Source organism: Hemicordylus capensis, chromosome 5 (assembly GCF_027244095.1).
Source record: "Hemicordylus capensis ecotype Gifberg chromosome 5, rHemCap1.1.pri, whole genome shotgun sequence".
In the NCBI taxonomy this organism is placed as follows: domain Eukaryota; kingdom Metazoa; phylum Chordata; class Lepidosauria; order Squamata; family Cordylidae; genus Hemicordylus; species Hemicordylus capensis.
The window spans coordinates 129,145,543-129,170,704 of NC_069661.1; the positions used below are offsets into that span (position 1 = coordinate 129,145,543).

The 25,162-nt window shown below is 43.2% G+C and overlaps 1 protein-coding gene across 1 annotated transcript in view; it reads right to left on the reverse strand.

The window, feature by feature from the left end:
- ARHGEF5 (Rho guanine nucleotide exchange factor 5) overlaps positions 1–25,162 on the reverse strand; it is a 43,310-nt gene continuing 18,148 nt past the window's right edge. The window contains exons 8-14 of the mRNA XM_053258595.1: positions 23,108–23,182; positions 20,763–20,852; positions 18,379–18,530; positions 9,989–10,150; positions 8,208–8,278; positions 7,452–7,565; positions 1–2,246 (exon numbers count right to left, since the gene is read on the reverse strand). Coding sequence (XP_053114570.1) covers positions 2,092–2,246; positions 7,452–7,565; positions 8,208–8,278; positions 9,989–10,150; positions 18,379–18,530; positions 20,763–20,852; positions 23,108–23,182 — 819 coding nt within the window. The 3' untranslated portion in view covers positions 1–2,091. The remainder of the gene's footprint in view (positions 2,247–7,451; positions 7,566–8,207; positions 8,279–9,988; positions 10,151–18,378; positions 18,531–20,762; positions 20,853–23,107; positions 23,183–25,162) is intronic.

Consider the following 25,162-nt stretch of genomic DNA (forward strand, 5'->3'; position numbering starts at 1 on the left):
TGCAGAGATCAAGACAAACTTTAAATATCACGGTACCACCAGCATATTTTTAGGCACAAGCAAAGCAAGTAGACAGTTGGGATTTTTACAGTCTTGGCATAATGTATGTGGGACTGGGTTTTAAACCAACTTATGAGTTGTACCCATATGTAGCAGTATGTGAAATGTACCGGTATGTACTCTGAAATAACCTGGTTTTTGGAAGGCCGGGTCTTGACAAATTTCCTTTGAATTTAGGAGCTAGACAATGGACACTTGACAAAACTACTGGACTTAGTGGTGAACATTATGTGGGGGGAGGATAAATGGCCTTCTAGTTATCCTCTCAGTCGCTACAAGTAGTATACTTGGAGCAGAAACAGGATTGCCTGGGACAAATAAAGATTTTATTAAATAGTCTAGGTGCCACTGTTAAATTTCTAGGCACCATGACTTCTTGGGATTTGTCAAGCCCTGGCCAAAGCCCATAGATGTCATTGGTTTTATGTTTACCTACCTCCGTATGACCACCTTCAGTGGCGCAGCAGGGAAATGACTTGCCTAGCAAGCATGAGGTTGCCAGTTCAAATCCCCGCTGTTATGTTTCCCAGACTATGGGAAACATCTGTATCGGGCAGCAGCAATATAGGAAGATGCTGAAAGGCATCATCTCATACTGAGCAGGGGGAGGCAGTGGTGAACCCTTCCTGTATTCTTCCAAAGCAAACCACAGGGCTCTGTGGGCACCAGGAGTTGAAATCAGCTTGACAGCACACTTTACCTTTACCTTGCCTCTGTATGTGAGCAGGCTTTTACAGAGGTAGAACACAGATATACACACTAAGCCTATTCTAAGCTTTGTTACCTTGTTTCTCAGTTATGTCCTGGATTGCTGCTGATAATGACAGCTCTGTATTGCCCCATATCCCAAGTTATGTTTTCATGGGTCCACAGCTGATTGCACTGCCTTAAGGAATATCATCCATATTCCTAATATCCAGGTCTCCCTTGGCACCCACCAAGTGTTTGGTTGCCAGTTGTCCCAGAGGGCCCGGTACTTTCACACGATGCAATCTCTGTATTGCCCTCTCACAACCAACTGGACAGTGCAAGGTCTTGTGCTGTCTCAGTTGTTGCTCCTGTTTCCTCTTCTCCTCTCTATGCTAGCTAATCAGAGAATGAACATTAAGAAGCTTAAACTCAGGTGGTAAGTTTCTTCTTGTATTGGGCCTATAGATGCGAAGGGATTCCCTTAGGCTGGCCTCTGCCTTTAAGTGCCAACTTTACAAGCTGAGCACAAGGAAAAAAATGTAGTCTCTAGTATAACTAAAGAGGTTTCTATAGAGGAGGCTTTTCTTGACCTGGAGATTAGTGAAGAAAAAAGTTTAACGTGCTAAATTTCTGTGTGTCTTGTAAAGGCACAAGAACACACCAGGAAAAGGTAGTTAACTTACAAAGAGACATAGTGCTAATTTTGCTATTAAGGCAGGTGCCAGTCCCATTAATGTCAGGGGGACTTCACTCACTCCTATTTGGAGATTCTCTTGTCCTTTATATACATATTTCTTCTTTGGTGAGAATAAATAAAGTATTTCAAATGGAAGAGCCCTTTCCCATAGTAATACCTCAAAGTATATATTTGCATTTCTCTAGCACCTTCTTTCCCAGGAATTTGAAGCACTTTCAAATACTAACATTTTAGCCTCACACTTTTCTGTGAGGTAGGCAACATCCTCATTTTGCAGAGAAGCTGAAGCAAAGTTCCCAAGTGAGGAGTTCACACATTTGGACAGTGGCAGAAAGTCAAGAACAGATTCCCAGACATCCTACCATCCTGTTCCCAAATCTTAGGTTTCTTCCTTGTCACCATCAGGTAAACTGTGATGCAGCATTTTTCTTCTTATCCTATTTTTTATATTTCTGGTGATACACAGGAAGATAATCTTCCCATGAAGTCAGTTTTTCATTTCTTTGGTAAGGAAGAACCAAACATTGATTGCTGTCCTCAGCTCTGCAAAGGTGTCTCTTCCAGAAAACCAAATGTAGCAATGTCCAGTTTGGTCAGAGAGGTGCAACAGAGATGAGGATTAAGTGTGTTAAAGAAAAGAAATCCTATTTCTTGTGGAAGACCTGTTGCTTGGCATTCTTAACACGCAGTTCCTCCTTCAAATTCATCTGGCGTGCATGCTTGCTGGAGATGAATTCCACTTGCTCAGAAGGCAACCAGCCTCTTTCTCCATCTGAGAGCCTCAAGCCTTCAATCCAACCTGCAGAGGGAACAACACACTAAGGGTGAATATAGACTGAATGGCAAACTACCACGATGTTCATGTAATGTAACCACAGAGTCTAATCAAACCTGACTCCAAAATTCAGTTCCAAGAGTGTTTTCAGTTATTGGGAACTGAACCTGAAATATTTTCATTTCTGAAACCTGAACTAGAACCAAACCGTTAGACACACAAGGTGTAACAGGTTCAAAATGAGGGGTTCAGTAATTGGGAAGAGCTTGAAGTTGTATGATTGTTTTATTTTCTTGTTTTCCTTCCATCCTGTTGTATTCATAAAAATCTTAAATGAAAGTTTACACATTTTTCTCAAGTTAAATAATTACTGTATACATCTATAGAGCTGCATTGCAGGCCGTAGAGTTTCATATAATCCTTCATGAAATGTATCTAAAATGTTGGAACTGGTTACTGAGTCACTTTTGAAGAGTTAAAAAAATAAATACTGAAAAACTCAAGCCAGAAATGAACTCTGTGTTTAAAGATTCGACTTCCTGCATGTAACTACTTGGTAAGCCAGCCATCTCTGTGATGCATTCTACCACACATTTTCTCACATCTGCACCTGAAGTGTAGCAAGATCATCCTTATTGGTTGGTCAGATACTCAGATTTCTGAGGCAAGTAGACCTCTTAACGCTCATCCTCAGTTGTAATTAGGGGTGGCTTGCCAGGAGGCAAAGTGAAGTGATGGCCTTAGACAGCTCCACCACCATGGATCAGAGAATGAGAGTCTCTGACCCCCTCACCTCAGCACACTTGCCTGCTGCTACAGCCACTTTCCAGCTCTAGCTGCCTTGCCCTTCTCTGTCTTGCAGCACTTGGTGCAGTTTGGGGGCTGCCCAGAGGGAGAGCTCCTGTTGTTCGTTCTGAGCTGGTTCAGGGGTTGCAAACATCTTAAAAGAAACTTTTGCTCACCACCAGTGGTGCAGGATTTTTCTGAACATCAAATGATTTCAGACAGCTTAACTTCAACAAGCAACACCCTGTGAAGTTATAATATCTGATAGGTTCTTTTTAGTTTTTATACCTCTCAACTTTTAGCTTTTTAAATAATTTTTAATTTGAAACTTAATACTGATTGTGTTTTTTAGCCTGACTTTTAACTTGTTTACTTAATTTGGTTAATTTTATTACTTTTATTTTACATTGTGTCTATTTGATTGTTGTGAGCCGCCCCGAGCAGTAGAGTACTGAAGGGGTGGGGTATAAATATTTAAATAAATATCTTAAAAAACTTATACAATCATGGCTTTATGGAGCTTGTGGTAAAGTCTGTAGAACTGGAGATGAATTATTTCAAGTAGATGAAGGCTACTCATCAGACTTGCTTGGTTAAGGCTGTGTAACTTTGGCTCTCCCGCCTTTTTGTCCTTTTCCGGCCACTGTGGCCAGAAGTCAGGGATAATGGAAGTTGTAGGCCAACATGTGCAGGAGGGCTGAAATTGTGCAGCTCTACACACAAACATCTACACTCTGATTGCTAGATAGACTTTACTAATAGATCTCTGCTAATATGATCAAGAGCATTTCCAGACTGTGGGCAGAAGTGGTTTAATTTAGGACCAGTTAGGATGAGAGCATATAAGGACAAGTCAGAGTAAACCTGGGGGCATTCACACTTCTGCTGTTATTGCAGTTGGGTACAGTTCCTTGCAGCCACCTAATGGTGCAGTGGGGAAATGACTTGACTAGCAAGCCAGAGATTGCCAGTTTGAATCCCCGCTGGTATGTTTCCCAGACTATGGGGAACACCTATATCAGGCAGCAATGATATAGGAAGATGCTGAAAGGCATCATCTCATACTGCACAGGAGATGGCAAAGGCAAACCCCTCCTGTATTCTACCAAAGAAAACCACAGACTCGACGGTGCACTTTACCTTTACAGTTCCTTGCAGGTTTTGGAAACTAGTATTGTTCATATGGTCAAGAGAGTTTTAGAGGAGGTGGGGGTGCCCACCTCTTCCTTCCTATTGGTGCATACCCCTGTGCCCAGAAGGTATGCATGCTGATGGATGGCCAGCTTTTAATTTTTTTAACATTTTAAATACACAGTGTTTGGGTTGGGGTTTGTTTGTTTTTTGCACATTGTTAGGTCCTGGGTGGTAACAGCAGCCCCCCTGTGAAGGTCTGTGCCCTTTTTTCCATGGAGAAGGTGCCTTCCTCAGTGCTTTGGGCAGTGGCTGTTCTGTTGCAATGCACCAGGCCTCTCCCAGCTCCCACCGCTTCTCCTTGCCCCTCACCTTCCTCCTATAGCTCTGGTGTTGCCTAGCCCAGAGGCAGCCCCCCAGCCTCCTGCCAACCTGCCCCACAGCCATATCATCATCATCAATCCTCTCCATACTAGCAAGGACAGAGTGCAGTCCAGCTACTGGGGAGACAACCTCCATGCAGCAGTAGGAGGTGCACCCTAAGAGAGCCAGAAGAACCAGGCAGGCTCTCTCCAGCAACCTGAGTATGAACTCATAAGGAAGTCCTACTGAACTTCATGGGGCTTCCTTGGTATCTTCTTTAAAATTAATTCATCACTGACCTTGTGCAAGGCTGACAACTTGCACAAGCAACCGCGTGGCTAGTTAGTCCTGGAGTTATCAGCCTTGTACAAGGCCAGTGCTGTGAGTGGTGAGTGAATGAAAGAAAAGAGGAAAACTGGAATAGAACCAGCAACTGATGGATTTCCAGCAGTCAATTATCCTTTAGTCTTCCACTCTACTAGCTGAGCTAGTAGAAAGAACTTGCAAGCAATTGACTCAGAGCTAATAGAAAGAACTTGCAAGCAATTGACTCAGAAAGGGGTTTTGCAGCAGCTCCCTCCCCCCATCTCTCCCCCACCCCTCTGGTCTTTGCAGGAGTGAATGAATGGTGAAAGTGGTGGAGGAGGATGCCTGCTCAGTAAGCAAGCAAGTCAGGAAATGTGAGGTAGCTGGCAGAGGCATGGGGGTGGGTGGCGTTTGAGCATGAATTCTAGAAGCAGCAGGAGGAAGATGGGCATTGTGAGTGAGGGGTGGGGAGGGGTACAGTTAGTCTGTGGAGCTGGTGGCCTTGCGCAAGGGCAGTGGTGAATTATTTAACTTTAAAAGGAGGCAAGACCTAATCAAACCAGCAACCTAAGGATTTCCAGCAGTCGATTCTCCGACGGTTTCCCACTCTACCAGCTGAGCTATTGAAGGGATTTGGGAGCAATTCCTCTACTTGCTCCCACTGGACAGGTTGGATTCACATTCCAGGTAGGTAGAAGAAATCTACCTGTGGCTTCAGCAGCAGCTGGATGGGCGCAGTGGGATCAGGTGGAGAGGGGCACAATCCTTGGTGGAGGAGGCCAGCCAGCAGGAGGTGGCTGGTGCAAGCCGCAGGAGCAGCATGGTAAGAGAGGGATAAAGGAAGCATGGAGGCGGTGAGCACTGGAGAGAGGTGGCCGGCGGAGTTTGGCACTCCTCAAAGTCACTCGCAGGCGTTATCTGCTTTATCCACATGGTCTCTCGATACTGTACAGCAAAAATGCCACTGTATCCCCCACTGCCAGTTTCAACACTTTTAAACAATGCAGACACTGCACAGTAACTGGCAATTGTCATGAATTAGCATGAAGAAATTTATTGCATGAAATGCACTTGATTGAAGCTGCAGTAAATTCCTCGCTGGTACAAACTCTCCACTCCCCTAGCATTAGCAAAATGTGGTGAAGCTCTGTAAAATTGCTGTTTGGAAAAGCTCCAGGTACTTCTGGCCAATTCTATGGCACATAGCCTAAGAAATTCTTCTAGAGTTACACAAACTAACAGGAAGTCTAACACAATTATAACATGGCTTACTACTTTGCGTACATAGTAAACCCTTGGTGCCTTTGTGACAACACAAGGAATGGGTTGCATATATGCATAATCACATAATCCCTTCCTAACCTCTTTCCCCCTAACTTTCCCACCCCGTTACCTTCTTCCCCACTGTCAAATTTCAGTGCTAAGCATCTTGTAGACAGGGACATGCCTTTTTGCTCATGAAACTCTGTAAAGTTCCAAGTATTAGCTGTATAAATTGTATATCTATAAGAATGAATGCCTCCAGTGGTAAATTACTTAAGTGGCGCAGTGGGAAAATGCTTCACTAACAAGCAGAAGGTTGCCAGTTCGAATCCTCGCTGGTACTATATTGGGCAGCAGTGATATAGGAAGATGCTGAAAGGCAGCATCATCTCATACCGTGCGAGAAGAGGCAATGGTAAACCTCTCCTGTATTCTACCAAAGAAAACAGAGCTCTGTGTGCACTAGGAGTTGAAATCAACCTGACAGCACACTTTACCTTAACTTTTTATGCTACTTGGTAAGATAGCCATCTCTATCACTGGGCCAACTGGTGAAAAGAACAGCTTTTCCAAATTGTATGACTATCTATGGAAGTGTGATAAAGTTCATAGCAGGACAATGAAAATGTCCAGCTTGCCAACTGGTTATGGGCCCACTGTGGTAAGTTATCAATATTCCTGCATTTCAGCATAAACCTTCCTATTCTTTATTTCTTATCTTTACTCTCACCTGAAAACAGAAACACAAACCAATTGGAGATTCTGTAGTAATCTGGAGTTCCCAAATTAAGTACTGCACATTTCTGGCCAAACTAGATTTTATGTGGAAGATAGTGGAGGTTTTTCCTGATAATATAAAATCTATGGTAGGCTCTAAAATTGATTAGAGCAGTGGGAGGAAGGGTACTACAACCCTCACAGATCATTTTCCTCATCAAAATCACTCCCCCTGTAATCAGTTTTCCTATCTGCAGGAGAAAATACTGGATTAACATGTTTTTCTTTATGTGGAGAAAAGCAGCTAACTATGAGAAGCCGATTTTGTTAAGGAAATGTCTGTAGGGCGAGGGTTAAGCATCCCCATTGCTGCTTCAATAAAATCCCAAACTCCTCACAACTGCATTCATTAAAAACACACTCACTCTTTAGGAGACTCTCTGGGGTTCACAAATCATGATGTGTTCCGCATCATGTCCGGTGGACCAAAGTAAAGCAATTTCTATTCTGTGCGTCCCAGTCCCTGGGCTGTTTATGTTCAGAAAGAAGTCTGCTTCCATAGCCAATCAGATATCACTGCCATCTTCTGGTTTTTATTTTAGATACAAGAACCTTGTCTCCTTCCCCCTTCCAACCTCCCATGTCATTGCTGAACCCACTCACCATCAGTACTTTGCCTCAGGACCATAATTATATCTGCTTTCTCCAGAGCCAGCTCATCATTCTCTCGGGCTTTGTATGACTTCACACACTGAACTTGAGGTTTATCTGAGAGGACTAGATGGGAACACAGGGATTGTTAGTTGTCAGGTGCATCATTGCTAAAATTATGCAGTTTTATTGAACTGAAAACAATCATGGATTTGCAGTTAAACAATTGAAATCTTGCACCAAGAATTGCTAAATTTAGTGTAAAGTTAAAAAAACAATTGAGATAGGAATAGTTGTTCCTATCTCAGTACTTCAGTTAACTCATAGCAAGGAACATTGCTTTATTTACTATATTACTGCTGTAGTGAATAATCTCTTACGTTTTAACTTTACATAATAATCACTGACTGCACTTATTCCATCCTCTAGCTCTTTGAGCCCACCTCTTCCGTTTCCCCCACTTTCTCATGTGTGTGCATGCGCATGTGCATACCCACCAACTGAGGATGACAATTCATGCTTCTGATGAAGTGGACTGTAGTCCACAAAAACATAAGCACACTTTAGGTGCTTTATTTCCTCCTGGTTGTATGTTGCTTTTAAAATACTGGGCTTTTTTGTTCAGAATTGAAACTTACTGTAGAAAATTTAGGGCTGAGGGATGGGATTCCTAAGCAGCTCCAAGTAGGAAACACTGTGGATTGAATATGAACGTGATACCTCTATAGTGTGAGCTAGGTTTCTGTTGGACATCATAAGCAATCTTACCGCAGTCATCCAAAAGGTCAGGTTCTGCTTGTTGTGGTGTAAGAGCAGAAATCCATCGCAGCTTCTCACTTCTAGGAAATGAAAATATGAAAAATGTTGAGGGGGTGTGAGGAGAAACTTTAAAGTCCTCACACAGCAGAGTATGCTCTGGTGGTAAAGAAGTTTAGCCCAAGAAATTATCTAGAGGCAGTAGTTTGAATTCAAAAAACAAAGATGTATTAAGAAACTAAAACATCACATACTGAGAGCCACTGAACAACATACCCGAACAGGCACTAGCCTTCAACAACAACTGAACAGTTCTGACCGACCACAAGAGACCTATTAACATATCATCATGCTTCTAGTGGCCAGAAAAGATTACTGTGGTGCTGAGCAATACTCTAGAATTCTCACTTCTAACAAAAAAAACCCAAAACACTGAGTACAAGATCACTCAGGGATGGTTGCTGATGAAATACCAAGAAGTGGTGTGCTTTGTTCCATCCACTTGTGACATATTACAGATTATGTTGGCCATGAGCTCATGGGTAACCTTAAGCAAGCCACTGTTCTCTTTCTCTCAGCCTCTGCCCCCATTCTCATCTTCATTGTGGGCTGGTAATACCAACTTACTTCGTAAGGAACACTGAAATAATGCAAGTGAGGTTCTTTGACCATTCAGAAAACACTATGTAAGTGTTAAATATTAACACATGTGGATTAATGTAAGGGTGGGTATGAATGATTCTGCCTTGGGAGCAGCCTTCTCTCTAACAAGGAATTTCAGATGTTGTTGACTACAACTCTCAGCATCCCCAGCTGCAATGGCCTTTGGCTGGGAATTATGGGACTTGTAGTCAAAAACTTCTGGGATTCCCTGTTAGAGGGAACACTGCTTCAGAGTGAGAACTGAACAATGCTTTTCTGGTTTCTTACAATCCCAGGTTGTTGTATTCTGTGGCTGGTTCCAATGAACATGTATAGCATTTAAGTCCCATGGCAGCTACAATTGTTTGGTGAGCCAGCCATCTGTAGTGTCCAGCAGTGGGAGAGGTGAGTATTGCTACATCCACCACAAGCTGAGTTGCATAAACAGCACAGCAATCTTACGCTCCCACCATTCCTCATAGACGCCCAGCCTTCCCTGCATCACTGCTGGGTTGGCATTTAAAGAAAACCACCACTACTCCACCATACCACCCAGGGCAACTGCCCCACACAATAGGTTGCCTCCCTATGGGGAGGGGAGGGAATTTATTTATTTATTTATTTATTTATTTATTGTTGCATTTATATACCGCCTTTTATTAAAAGACAACCCCAAGGTGGTTTACAAAAGTTAAAACATACAATAAAAACATCAAGCTAAAAAATATAAAAACATATAAAATACAGGCATAAAAACAATACAACAGGTAAAAACACACAGAAGCAACAGTAAAAACGATTATGTAAAAGCCTGGGTAAAAAGCCAAGTTTTAACAAGCTTTCTAAAAGCCGTGATGGAGTCCGTGATGGAATGACCATGTCAGACCTTTCAATCTGTCCAACTACACAACCCTATTGCTCAGTGCTTTCCTTTGAGGCACACCCCCTCCTGTTGCCTTACAAAAGCCAAGATGGTTAATATAACATAAAACTGGCATACATTTATAGTGCAGATCTGCTCAATGAAACAAAAAAAATAAACACCATTGTATTGCTAGAAGTGAAAGGCAACATCTATGCCACTCTGAGGTAGTCTGGAGAATTGTGTAATGGTGAGAATTCTCTAAGAAGTGAACTTTAGCTGTTCTTACTGTGTTTCTGTACGGAAGAGGAACTCTACTTTTTTCCCCTGATTGTTCTGCAGCAAGAAGAGACGAAAAACATTTTTGTTTGCTCCATGTAGTTTCATTTCACATTTCTCTCCACGCACATCTGAGGAGGCAGCATAATCAAATACAATAAAGCGCCCATTCCTGCAGGGAATAGAGAAAAGGCAGAAGGGGAGGATTAGAGAGACAGTAGAGGGGGCTGCTTGCTACCGATTGTTCTCTCATATAAATGAAACTTGTAGGATTGTGTTTCTAATCCTTGATCATTAATCTTTCAGCCAATTAGTACCACAGTTTATATCACTGGTTATCTCCTTGGAATACTGCAGAGATTTGAAGATGATATGTTTTGGATATCAGTGGAAGGAATATAGTTTTTTGTATCTTGCCATTGAAAGTGCCTCTGAAATCTCCTGTAACATTTGGAGCTTTGTTTGTTTTTTAAAAGAAGCAAACAATTAACAGTGAACACTTGTCAAAATGCCCCCTAGAAGTGCCCCGACAGTGAAGATATTGTTTGAGCATATTGCTTAATTATGTCTGACCTCTTCAGTGCAAGTGTGGAGAGTGGTTTAAGCCTCCCCTGGTCTCTTCCCAGTCCACCTGGATGACTGGATCCCTGGCTAGCTTTTCTGCCAATGAATATAGAAGTCAGGGGTAGCTAAGGTATTGTGGCACCCTGGTGGGGGTCAGACCCTTTCAAAACTGACCTTTGCAAGCTTTGAAAGTGGGAGGAGAGAAGATTGTCAGAAGCTGCCTCCTTCTCTTAAGTGTCTTGCAAGGAGTATCAACAAAGGCAATCTTAGCAAGTGTCAGGTTGCTCCCAAAGAGCTGCTCTGATGACAGTGGCAGGTACAGTGATGGCACCAGAAAAGAAATGGAGGGGGCACAGAAGGGGCAAAGTGCATTTATGGGCCGGTGATATATGTTCTGCATTTTAGATTTCTGAAACAGAAATGGAGGGCCAGGGCAAGCTACCTGTCTGAGGGGGTGCTTGGTCCCCGCCTGCCCCCTCTCTGGAGCTACCCTTGAGCAGGTGCCATCTTGTTAGCACTCCAATAATCCATTGCCTCAGGCAACAGCTTCTCTCATGAAAGGCCTGGCCCACTGGAAGTGTCCCAGAGAGAAAATATGTCTGAATTGTGATAAATCACATTTATTCTGTGCTCTCTTTCTTTGGTTTCAAGCCACAGATTTGGTGACCCTGGATGTTAAAGATTCACACAGATCCATTGTAGGTCTTTTGAAGGGGCTGAACATTTAATGAGGTCTGTGGCTATCACTGCTTCTATAGATGCTGATGTCTGCAGAGTCTGTGTGGGGCATAGGGGTGGGACTGAAAATCAACCTAGTCTGTGACAAAGCAGTATTTTTTTTTTATTTTTTAAAGCACCCATTGGCTAGATCAAGTAAATTGTGTTCAGGTTTCTATTCATTAGTAAAAAGGAGGAAATAAAATTTTGAGCTGACCCACTCTTTTTAAAATTGTAGCACTAGGATGATGCTGTAATTGAGGGAATAAATGCTGAGGAAAAGATGGAATCTAGTCTCCTATGTCTCTACCATTTCCTACATTCTGAGGAGTGCAGGGGGGAGGGCCTGCTGGCTGCTGATAGATTTGAGTGGCTCAAATAACTCGTGGCTATTGCCCATGGGTGGACATTTGAAACCATGGGCTCAAGCCAGTGACCATAATCTCTTCCTGTGGTAGTAAATTGTATACATTATGCATTGTGTGAAGAATTGTATATTGTCTGGCCTACTAGGCAATTTCACTGGCTGATTATAGTATTATGGGGCTGTAGCTCAGTGGTTGAAAACTGGTATATGGGAGGAAAGCTGGTCTTGTGGTAGCAAGCAGCATGACTTGTCCCCTTAGCTAAGCAGGGTCTGCCCTGGTTGCATATGAATAGGAGGCTTGATGTGTGAGCACTGCAAGATATTTCCCTCAGGGGATGAAGCCGCTCTGGGAAGAGCATCTAGGTTCCAAGTTCCCTCCCTGGCAGCATCTCCAAGATAGGGCTGAGAGAGATTCCTGCCTGCAACCTTGGAGAAGCTGCTGCTGGTCTGTGAAGACAATACTGAGCTAGATAGACCAATGGTCTGACTCAGTATATGGCAACTTCCTATGTTCCTAAGCTTGTACTAGACCAAACTTCTGGAAGACTATCATAGAGTGAGTTTCAGCTGTTATCTAAGGTCCTTAATGTTTGCTCCACACCAGAAGAACATAATATTGCTCAGATGAAAAACTGATATAAAAGAATTTGAAAGAAGGTGAGAGGTAAGAATGTTTAAATGATGAATCTGATAAGCACTCTGAGACACCCTATGAAAATTCACTTTCTCAGTTCTTGCCTGAGAAAACATAAACTCCAAATCCAAACAGGAATCCAGTCTTAGAGACTTTTTAACTCTCAATTAACAGAATGATAAATCTTCATATACCACCACTGGCCTTTGGACAAACCATCCAGCAATGAAAGAACAGCTCTGAAAAATCTTCAAATTGAAAAGACTTTGTCATCGAAAAAACTGATGGAAAGACATTGTCATCAAACCAGCAGACAAAGGGAGCTCATTTGTGGTACTTAATTTGGGAAATTACATCGCTGAAGGTTTGAGACAACTTAACAATGGTAAGACATATAAGCCTCTAGAGGGACATCTTATTATCAGCCCTAGTCTCACTGTTGGCAGGTTCTACATGGTACCAAAAACTCACAAAGTCAACAATCCTGGATGTCCCATTGTATAATCTCACAACACAGCCAAAGAATGAATATCTCTTTACATAGATTCACATTCATATCTAGTACATGAACTCCCTTCATACATTAAAGACATGCATGGTGTTTAAAATTAAGGTAGAATTTCTTATGGCACAATGTTATAATTGTAGTCATATCTGATGTTACCTCTCTGTCTACCACAATACCACATACTGATGGTATTAATACTCTAACAGAATTCCTAGACAACAGAGTCTCCAAGAAGCCACCTACAAAAGTGCTAACCACACTTGTAATAGTAGTCCTTGCATGTAACAACTACTACACCAACACATATTTATATACCGCTTTTCAACAAAAGTTCCCAGAGCAGTTTACATAGATAGATAGATAAAAATAAATGAAATGCCTCTCTGTCCCCAAAGGGCTCACAATCTTAAAAAAACACCAAACTTCTATAACAACTTCAGCTTTAATGAGAAACACTACTTCCAAATACAAGATACCTGCATGGCTCCTTCCTATGTTAATCTATTTATGGGCAAACTCAAACAAACCATCTTTAATAATGGCACATAAACCTATGGTATGGTGGTGTAAGGGGGATTTTTAAAAAACACGACTGTATTAATCCTTCAGTCAAATTTGCCAACAACACAATTGAAAATCCATGAATCTGGCAGTGTTCCCTCTAAGGCGTGCATGCGGTCACACATTTCTTGATATCTGCTCAGTTGATTTTTGATCCCACTCAGGTTTAATCAGGAAGTTCCCACTCTGAATATACATGTGCATACACTGCCTTGATACTGCCGCCTAGAAGAAAACTCATTCCGCACACAGTTGGAAAAAATTAGAACATTGGAATCTGGTTTCTTGACTTTCTCCTTATGAGAGAGCATAACAAGAAAGTAACAGATCTATATAGCAAACTAATAGACACTCATCTATACTTGAACTATAAATCCTGCCACCCAAGATAAATATTTTATATAGTTTTTATTTTTATTTTATTTATTGTTGCATTTATATACCGCCTTTCGTTAAAAGACAACCCCAAGGTTGTTTACAAAAGTTAAAACATACAATAAAAAGACAATAAAAATATTAAGCTAAAAAATATAAAAACAAACCAAATTTAAAATCTATAAAATACAAGCATAAAAACATAAAAAAATACAACAGGTAAAAACACACAGAAGCAGCAGTAAAAATGATTATGTAAAAGCCTGGATAAAAAGCCAAGTTTTAACAAGCTTTCTAAAAGCCGTGATGGAGTCCGAGGAGCGAATGGCCACTGGGAGAGCATTCCAGAGTCTGGGGGCAGCAACAGAGAAGGCCCTGTCCCGAGTGCACGACAACTGGGCCTCTCTCATTGTCAGCACCCGGAGCAGGGCCCCCTCAGATGTCCTCGTCAAGCGGGCAGCAACCCTTGGGAGCAGGCGGTCCCTCAGATACCCCGGGCCCAAACCGTTAAGGGCTTTAAAGGTCAAAACCAGCACCTTGAACCAACCCTAGTTGGGTTCTTGGAATTAATTGCATCTACAATCTAAATTTCCTCAGAATTGGGGAACTGAAAGAACACCTTTAAAATGGAGTATACCTTTCTTTAACAGTGTTCCCTATAACAGAGATTCCCAGATGTTGTTGACTACAACTCCCAGAATCGCAGCTGCGATGGCTTTTGCTTGGGGATTCTGGGAGTTGTAGTCAACATCTGGGAATCCCTGTTAGATGGAACATTGACTCCTAATAGCTTTTTTCAGATGTACAGAATTTGGTATCAGCAAGCATCCATGTATTGCTCTCCATCAACCCCCTAATTTACACAGGCTATTAGTGATAGCTGTCTTAAAACCACTGGTCAGCAACCCAGGATCACACTGCTGTCAATCCAGCTGCTGCATTACTTGTACTATTCTAAGGGATACCATCACCTTTAGCAGTACTGTTACTAAAAGAGTCTATCATATCAGACATAGCTTCCACAAATGCGGTTTACCAAATGTCAGACTGCCACATGCAATATGCAGAGACAGAACGTCCACAGACCTGAAGATGCATTTCAGGAACCACAAAGCCACCATTGATTGGAAGGCGCTGTGGCTAGTAATTTCAATTCTGGCAACCACAGTCTCACTGATATGGAAATATTTCCTATTGAGCAACACTCTGAATAGAACTCTGGACAAATTTGACAAATCTCATTTGACGCTGGACAAATGTGAAGAATTTTTGATATATAGTATCTCACACCTCAAGGACTGAATTTGGAGGCGAATACATAAAATCTATATGCAACATCTATCCATCATTCTTTTCTTGTCACCTACCCTAGAACTCTAACAGCATTCGTAACTGCCACCTTGTGAGCTGTATGTTGTTGGTGTGTGTGCGCGCGTGCTAAAATCCATCTCTTGCTGATGGAGGCATAAGATGAAATGTTGAACTAAAATTTGGTTTCTTCTAACTCTCTCTATAGTCGGCCATCTATTTATACATTGAGGCGATTCTCACGATCGGCCAAAAGCAGGCTAAGGCAGCCTAGCCTGCTTTTGGGCGGTCACGTGCTGCAATGGAAGGAGTGCAGCTCCCGGCAGCTAGCCCTCAAAAATACCCCTCCCCTAAGACGAGGTTAACGGAGCAAGCGCTATAAGCCTGTCTTTTTGTTCATGTGTTGCCGTGGCGTGTGGTGACACACAAGTAGACCCCCGACCAGGAGGCTGCAAGCAGCCTCCCAGGCTCAGGGGGTCTCTCCAGGATGCCCCGCGAACATGCAGGGCATCCTGGAACTTCCAGGGGCCATCTGTGATGGAGCTGGCAGTCGAGTGGGCGGCCGATCCGGCCACCCAGGGCTGCCTTCCGATCATCTGCAGTGAGAGCGGGCCGCTCTCCCCGCAAACCCCCTTCCGGTGAGTCTCACTAATCATGCGACTTGCCTCTTTCTCTCCCCATCCGTGTATGTGCGTAGAAGAATTTGGTTTGGTTTGTGAAATAAAGTCATGCTTCTTGATGACCCACACATACAAAATTCTGCATGAATAATCCTGCCACTGAAATTAGCTGCATGAGATAACACATTCCCTGACTTTGTAGAACAGCCTCATTATTTGCATTCCACAGCTGTTGGTCATATGGTGTCTGCTCACCATTTTACTGATCCTTTGTAGATAAATTGGTACTGTAAAAGCAAAGGAAATAGGGGGTGGGGCATTGGAATACTTGTCAATGGTAGGTAATCTGCATGGAAGTTAAGGTCCCACATAATTGTTCAAGGTGCTTTGGAGGAGATCATGGAAGTCAAACAGACTATTCTGACTGCAGAAAGTGTAAAGAACTGTAATGTTCAACTATTCAGCCTCATTGTTGCTTTCAGGACAAGTTCAATTTGTCTAGTCATAATAGGTCTTGAATATGGGTTATGGAATATTTTCCTTCTCTAAAATAGGTAGAGTTCCCTTTTTCTCTCGGTCATCTTTGTTGATAGTTCTTCATATAATTATTCAATATATTTATCTCCTTCAATATAAATTCTCCAGATACTTGTTTGTAATCTGTGAGAATTCCCTTAGTATGACCATGAGACAACAGTCCTATGGCAGCCAAAGCTTCTCAGGGCTGTTCAACAAGCACTTTTAATTAAGTCAAACTGTATAGTAACTTAGGAAGGTCAGCAGTGTATATTTAATAAGAAATTATAATTCTGTCATTTTCATGTAATTTTACAAAGTGTTAAATGAATGTTAAAAATATTTGAAAACTACAACAGTTAAAATTCAGCATTTCTTTTAAAAAGTACAAAAGGTAAGAATACGAATATGATGAATATATTGTTTTTCAACAAAAGTTCCCAAAGGGCTCGCAACATAAAAAAGAAGCCTAAGACAGACCAGCAACAGGCACTGGAGGAATGCTGTGCTGGGGATGGATAGAGCCATTTTAGGCAATTAAGAACTAATAATTATTATTAGTTATTCTCACCAATAGTTAAAAGGATGTGTCTATAATATAATATAATATAATATAATATAATATAATATAATATAACGTAACTAATAGACTAAAATTACCACCATTACTGTCTAGCATTAAAATATGATCAAATCATACTTATTTTTAACTGGAGATGCCAGGGACTAGACTTTATACATTCAAAGCACGTGTGTTCCTGCTGAGGCAATGTGGGGCAGTTATAAAGTGGAGTGCCAGTGGGGCAACAGGATCACCACTGCCATTTCTCCTGTTTCCATGGGGGACTTTAGGATTTATTCTTGGGAGGGGTGGGGCTTATAATACATAATATAGGGTGCTGTTTTTTAAAGCCATTAATCCAGGGAGAACTGCAGCCTTGCCCCCACTATGGACACCTATGCCCATCTTTCTCTTCCATCCCCAGCAATCAAAGGAGATGGTGGAGGACATACTGCTACTGCAGAAGGGGAGAAGTGGAGATGTGTGTGAGAGCTGGTCTTGTGGTAGCAAGCATAACCTGTCCCCTTAGCTAAGCAGAGTCTGCCCTGGTTGCATTTGAAAGGGAGACTAGAAGTGTGAGCATGGTAAGATATTCCCCTCAGGGGATGGAGCAGCTCTGGGAAGAGCATCTAGGCTCCAAGTTCCCTCCCTGGCTTCTCCAAGATAGGGCTGAGAGAGATTCCTGCCTGCAACCTTGGAGAAGCCGCTGCCAGTCTGTGAAAATACTGAGCTAGGTAGACCAATGGCAGCTTTCTATGTTCCTATGTATATGGCAGCTTCCTATGTTCCTATGTACACGTGTATGCAATAAATCAAGTCATGGTGGATATTATTGTTACTGCTGCTTGGGGAAAGAAGGAAAAGGGTAAGGGAGGTGCATGCATGGTGGAGTGGTGGCAGCAGTATTTGGCACACTGCCTCAGAAACACACAAACAGCCACTGAGAGAACAGATCACTGTTACACAATGTTTCAATTATTAACAAATCTCTGTTGTATTTTTAAAATCCACAAAATAAAAGAGAGCTGGTTTGGCTTATTACACTTCCCCCCCCCCCCTTTGAGTTTTCATACATGAAATAGAGGGACCATTTCCCCAAAACTCACTTTTAAAGTTTGGGTGAAGTATGGCTGTGTATCTTACCCATCACAACTATTTCCGCCTTTAAGAAAGCCCTCAAGACACACCTGTTTCTTCAAGCTTTCAGTTAAATTTTTAATGTTGAATTTTAATTGTTGTAGTTTTCAAATATTTTTAACACTCATTCAGATCAGTAATTCCAGAATGATGATATGCCCAAGAGAAGCAGAAAATCTTTCTCAGATTCAAATGTATTATTATTCAAATTGAACAAATATAGCAATTATTCACTAAAATGAATAATGTTTGAAGTTGAAAACCTACACATTTCAACCTGTTCTTTTACTTCACTTTTGCAAGCACATTAAATAAAATAGTCTATGACATATTTAATTGTTTGAATTTTCCTATAGGTGTAATGTATGCAAAATAATTTTGGCCAGTTAATGACGGACCTCACCTACTAATACAAGCTCTGAAACTGGGCTCTCAGTGCAATAATAAAATCTGCTACTTTTAACATCTTATGTCTGTCTTCTCCTTAAACGAAATTCTGAGGACATTGAATCCCTCCCTCCCAGCACTTACTCTCTGGGCCGAGAGAGAAGCAGGTAGTCATTAAAGAGATGAAGGTATATAGGCCGGGTGGTAAGTTTCCACTTCAGATTCAGATTATACTCAAGTGCTGTCAGTTCACCACGTTTTATCAGACGCCGCGATTGTGAGATAAGTGGGAAAATCTGCAAAAACAAGCATAATTGTTGCAAGTGAAGTCCATCCTTTTCTTATAATTTGACAGTTACAAAGCACAAGGTGAGGGTTGCTTTCTTTCCCCATATATACAGTAGGTTGGCATTTCTGACCCATCTCTGCTGCTAGGGGGACATATGCTATGAACAAAAGGGTAAGAGATTAGGGCAGGGGGATGTTGTGTTCTGTAGTGCTTGACTAGCCCACACAATCTTATGTGCGAGAGGCATCAATTGGGTCAACCCAGGTGCTGGTAAGAACAGAGTACAAGGGAGGGCAGTCTGGTATACAGAAGTCACATTTGTCATGAAGCCGAGATCTCACATGCCTGGGCAGCACCCTGTGTGAACTGAGTGTATGACTTAAAATGTGTCTTAGAATCTTCTGCAGCAATGGGATTCAGCAGTGAGGTTGTGGGGCTCCCTGGATATGGGAAGGATTCTTTGAAGCTGGAAAGTTTGTAAACCACTACTCTAGAGTCTAATATACATTAGAAACCCAGTGTGACCAAGAAATGGGGAGAATGCATCTCTGTACACCCATCCCATGAAAGTGATTGCCTAGTGCAGCATTCTTCATTGCAAGGCCCAGGAGCCAGTGCTGACTCCCACTGACCCTAAATGTGGCTTCCTGGTGAATTGTTTATTAGGCCTGTGCAAAGCTACAGCCAAAGCCAAATACTCTGCACAGCTCCCTTTGGCACTGTGCAGAGTCTGCAGTACCCAGCATACAGTGCTGTGCTTTCCCCAGCACTGGTTGGGCTTGTTTAAGGGAAATGGAAAGTGAGCATGGAACACTGGGAAGTGTAGTCATTCCCAGCACTTTCCCTATAGAGTTCTATAGGGAAAATGATGGAAAGGACTACACTTCCCACCAGTCTGTGCATACCTAAGATGGTGCTGGGGCTTGACAGGGCTCTGTTTCTCTTAAATCTCCTGCCCAGTACTGGGAAAAGCACAGCACTCACAGAGGCCAGCAGCACAGTGGGAAGTGACTCTTGCACTGAAAGATTTTTGCCAAAGTGGTCCCTGCTTGAAAAATAGTTAAGATCACTGGCTTAGTGACCTTCAGGCCATACTCACCCCTGTACTTTGACAGCAGCAACGCAATCATACATCTCACCATCGGGCTGGGCACTTGCCAGCAAAGTAAGAATAAGCCAAGGCAAAAATGAGAGGCATGTATGATGACCAAAGGGGTTCATTAGCTCTAAAGAACCTTTTTGGAATCTTTTAGAAAAGCAGATGTAGCACAAATTGAGACATGAGAGCTAGATCCCATTATTATTATGAAGTTAACCGCCTAGAGCCTTTGGAGCCAGGTGGTATATAAATTAATTAAATAAATAAAATACAGCTATTCAATAAGAATTCTCAAAGCAGGATGAGAATATGATCCCCTGCCCCACAAAGTCTCACAAGTTTAAAAAAATACACACACCACAAGGGAGACGCTAGCAGTAGTCACTGGAGGGATACTCTGCTGGGACCGGACAGTAGGGATGTGCACGGAACCGGCTGGCCTGGTTTGATTTGAGTCCAGATAGGACTCGAACCTGACCGGACCAGTTCAGTCCAGCACCCCCTCAACCCCCCCCCCCGTTTCAGTCTGGGGGGTTCATGCATTTCTTTACTTAAAAAAAAAACCCTTTTCCCATTTGGGGGAGTTCCTTGGGGCGGTGGGGGGCATCCACGGAGGTTACCCCTCCCCCCATTGGCCTCCATTATCAGCTCCTCACAGAAGTAATTTAAGCATGCATGGCGGCTGCCATTTTGGCTGCCGCGTAGAACTACAGAGGCCCAAACCAGCCAAATGGGCCAGAGGGGGTGATAATGGAGGCTGGCAGGCAGAGGGGGAACCTCTGTGGACCCCCCCTCACCACCCCAAGGAACTCCCCCAAAGGAGGAAAAGGGTATTTTAAAAAATTAGGGGAGGATTTAAAAGAATTGCGAACCCCCTGAACCGTGGTGTGTGTGTGTGTGTGTGTGTGTGTGTGTGTGTGTGTGTGTGTGTTCGGTCCAAGGTCAGACCAAATTGGCGGGGGAGGGGTCAGCTCAACCTTGAACTATCAAACCAAACCAGTTTGACATCGAACTGGTTCGGGGTCAAACCTGTTTGCACATCCCTACTGGACAGGGACAGTTGCTTTCCCACTGCTTAATATAAAGAGAATCACCAATTTGATAGATGTGTCTTTGCCCAGTTAGTAGAGGAGTTTTTACCTTGCATTCAAATTCCATATTCTGACTTAAGTGGATTAGCTCCTCAGTGTTCTTCATGCGTTGGACATTTTCATTGCAGTCTTTGATGAGCTGCAGAGAAGAAGGTGCTGTCAAGATGGGAATGACTGAAGAATGAAGGAAACTGACCTTCTGAGAAGGGGAGGAATGCAAGAAATAAGCCTGTATCTTGGGAGCAGATACAGCAAGTGGAGGTGTCCCAATTATTTATCTCTGAAGAGACCATTCTATTTTAGGGCACATCTACATGTTAGATTGGTTCTCCCCAATAAACTGAGAGAAGCTTTAAAGAGGCATGTGTGTTTGTTTTAGGGTGCTGAGAGATCCCTTAGCCTGATCATAGAACAACAGTGTCCTCTGGAGAAATGCTCTGCTTATAAACACCAGTTTGTATGTCCAGCATATACAAAGTTCTGTTCTGTTCTCAGCCTTTGAACTGTAAATTTCATTAATTTAGAAAGCTACATGGGCTTTCTAAAGCCCATGGGTTGTCTTGATATGGTGTTCCACTCTCATTCCAACACAGCAGAGGAAATATTGAGACGTCTTACAGTTCTCAGTCAAGAACCATGGGCTTTGGCTGACCTGGTGCCACAGGGTGGCACGGATCACTTGGGCTTTCTGTGTAGGAGCTGATATGTCAGCGATGCAATGTGCATATTAACACCTCAACTCTCTTCAAAAAGACCCTCTATTGCACAAAATAAAGCTGGTATACATAAAAATAAAATGTTTTGGTGTATACACCATCATCAGTTAAACAAACAAGCACAGATAAGAGGCCTCTTTTGTTCCCCAGCTGTTTAAATTCTTTAGAGCAGATAACACTCTGTTCCATGACTGGTGAAGAGATAATGGGGTGGGGGGGGGGAGAAGGGGAATCACCTGTTTTTTTTCAGAGGCTAATGAACCTTAGAGCATCATCCAATGCCTCCCGGGCATTGACGTCTGGTCTCAATTTCTATATAAATAATAATGCTTCCATTATTTTCATTTTTTTGTAAATTCCTTTCAATCCCCAAAATAGATATTTTAGTGGGCACGACTTTGGCCTCATGCTATTTCCTCATATGCATTGATCAGGGTTTTGTTCTCTGTGCACAATGCCTTGTATCTGTTAGATGTTCTTTTAGCTATCTTTCAGTATTCTAATGGATGCTCCAACATAGAATGAAGTGCATCCTAAACACTGAATCTTCTTTCTTTATATATAATTCGCTAAGGCATACCCCTGGTTAATTCCATGTGTGGAAGCTCTCGCAAGAGTTCAGAGAGCTGCAGGATAGCCACAGGACGGTGGGTGGGGGAGAAAATGGTGGCAGTAGCCGGCCAGCCGAAGAAAATGGTGGTCAGCTGGCCAGAAAGTGACTGATGGCCAAAGAAGCCGGCCAGCCAGAAAGCGGCAAGGGTGGACAGCCGGGTGAGAAGCCAGTGGCCAGCTGAAAAGCATCAGGCAGGTGGGTGGGAGAAGAAGCTGGCCGGCCAGCCAGAAAGCGGTGGGCAGGTGGGAAAAGAAGGTGGCCAGTCAGGCAGAAACCGGCAGGCGGGCAGGCAGCTGGCCAGAAACCAGAGGGGGCAGGCGGTGGGGGGGGGGGGGAGAAAAAGGCAGCAGGCATTCTGGCGGGGGAAGAAGGCAGTGGCGGGTGGGTGGGCTGGCCGCAGGCGCAGATGCTCTGTGTCCAGCCCAGATAGTTGTATATATTGCACCTTTCTTTCCATAATTTCCTTTCCCCTGTTCACAAATTTCACAGAATTGTGCATCACACCATACAGTCATACAATCTGGAGTTAACTAGCAATTGTTTTAGTGTCATTGGTGCTAAGCCAATCCCATTCACTTTAATACCCTGTCTTTCTAAGGTTCTTTGGGTTTGCCTTTCTGTGTAGGACTCAAAAGCTGATGAAAAGCCACTGTTAGAAACAGTGCAGTTATAAGTCCTGTTACTTTTCTGCCTATATTAAGAAAGAAGTTGTATACATGACACTGTTTCTTTTGTGACTAGAGCGCAGAATTGAAGAAACTAGTCACTTGGGATCAACCGCTTCCTATGCTGGTAGTGCTGCAACTATTTTCAGAAAAAGATCCACCAGCTGGACCTCATTTGTGTTCAGGATCTGCATCTTGATCCTATTCCGTAAGGATTCCGTCCCAAGAAAACTTAGCTCATCTGCATTTCAAAAAAATAGATCATGGATATTTCCGTTTCTGTTTAATCAGAATTGTGACCTGGCAAGTTTAGAAGAATTTCTGAACAAATAGGAGTTCTCTGCATGGGATAAGCAGAGTTGGTGGCAGGGTTGTAGGATAGATTTTTGGCATCCCTTACCTTCTCAAGAGCATCATATGCTTGAGTGGCCTGCACTTCTTCATCAGCACCAGGCCGAGTTCTCTTCAATATGTTCTACAGAATGGAAGCAAAAGGTTTCTGATAAGAGGTGAAGAACTTAACTGTTTTCTGAATTTATTTTGAGTTGGTGCTGACTTAAAGTTGATTTAACAGGCAGTTAGTGCACAGCATCTACTGTAGATCCCTGGGTTTTTTAAGAAGACTATTTTGAGAAAAGGTGGTGGTCCACCACTGCTGGACCAGTACTTCAACTTTCAACTGTAGATTGGCTTTCCACACAGATGCACTGATTCTTTGCACCTCTTTTTCTTCCAAATTGGTAAGGTGGTGAAGGTGGAGTCAGCACTTTTCAGGAAGCCAGATTAGGCCCAGGAGCTGCACGCTGACTCATATCTATGCTGAAAATTTTCAGATAATCAGTGGAATCTCCATCTAAAGTTCTATTTTCACTTATCAGCTGCAATTCTTTAATGCAGAGGCGTAGGGAGACTCCCGACGGCCCGGGGACAAAGTTGTTTCAGGGGCTCCCCGCACACCTCAGCACTGAAGCCATGCCCCTACTTTCCAGCCCTGCTGCCATGCATTTCCCTCTATTTACCTGTGGTGGTGGGCATGCCGACTTCTCTCTGGCCAGTGTGCGGGCGTCCCCATTCCATGGCCGGTGCACTGGCTTCTCTCGCGTCTGCATGCGGGCCTCCCCATCGAGTAGGGAGAGTGTGCCGTGATGTCATGACACGGCACGCAATGCCCTCCCTACTCAATGGGGAGGCCCACATGCAAGCATGAGAGAAGCTGGCACACCAGCCAGAGAATAGGGAGGCCTACATGCTGGCCAGGGAGGGGAGAGAGGCCCACACATCAACCGGGGAGGGGGAGAGGCCCACCCACCACAACCACAACCACCACCAACAAGGGTAAATGGGAAATGGCAGCAGGCGGTGCATGGGGGCATAGCCCTTGTGGGCCCCTTGACTCTTTGGACCCAGGGAAATTTGCACCCCCTCGTCCAATGGATGCTACGCCCATGCTTTAATGTCTGTCCTGAGGGTTTTTGGTTTTTTTGTCATGCTATTTTAGCAATGATGTTTGTTAACCCATCCTCCTGGAGCATTTTCAGAGAGTAGGCTTTACCACAAGTTTACTGCGAGGCTTTACCAAGAGTTCGAAGTTGCCCCCTCCCCAAAAAATTATGCAAAAAGTGCATCATTTACCCTGGGTATAAATGGGTTACACTCTAATGTGCAATGAGAAACCTGAATTGTGTTTGAAGTGCTCCCCGATAATTCACAGGACTTTGGGGTAAATTTGGCCGATATGTGAACACATATATTCCATTCCAGAGGAGATGCGAACTAAAAGCCCTGTGTGAAAAAGCTCCTGGAGACAAATGATAACACTGTGACAAAGTATACACACAGCTTATAGGAGATCTGCGATCCAGTCCCTGACCCTGATATCTTCACCCAAAACACATTTCAAATAGAAGGGTTGGGAAGCACCTTTCCCAGAGACTGAATCACACTTTGGATACTAAAAGTTCTTGAGTTAAATGGCAAAATAAACATCATTTGTTAACAATACATGTGCATTTAAATGTCAGTTTTCCTTGTAATAGACTATGAGGCTATTCACACACGCATGCAAAACTGGGCTGAGGGAGCACAGCCTGGTTTGGAAGGTGCGTGTGAACCACAAGGATTGGGTCAAATCCCAGTGGCAACATGGCAGCAAACCCACCTATGTAGCCATCCTTGAAAACGAGGTTAAGGGAGCGAGTGCTCCCTTAACCCCACTTTCTAGACCATGTGGCAGCTGTGGCTCCTTGCCACACTGTGGGGAGCCCGGGGAAGGGCGGGGATATCCCCATGATGCACCTTGCATTTGAGTTGTGCATCATATTTCTGGGGGCCGGGACTACACATCCCAGTCCCAGGCCCTCCCCACTGCCCCAGCACAAGGATAATCCAAAACAGATTGTGAGGAGCTCCAAAAGGATCTATCCAAACTGGGTGAGTGGGCGACAATATTGTCTGG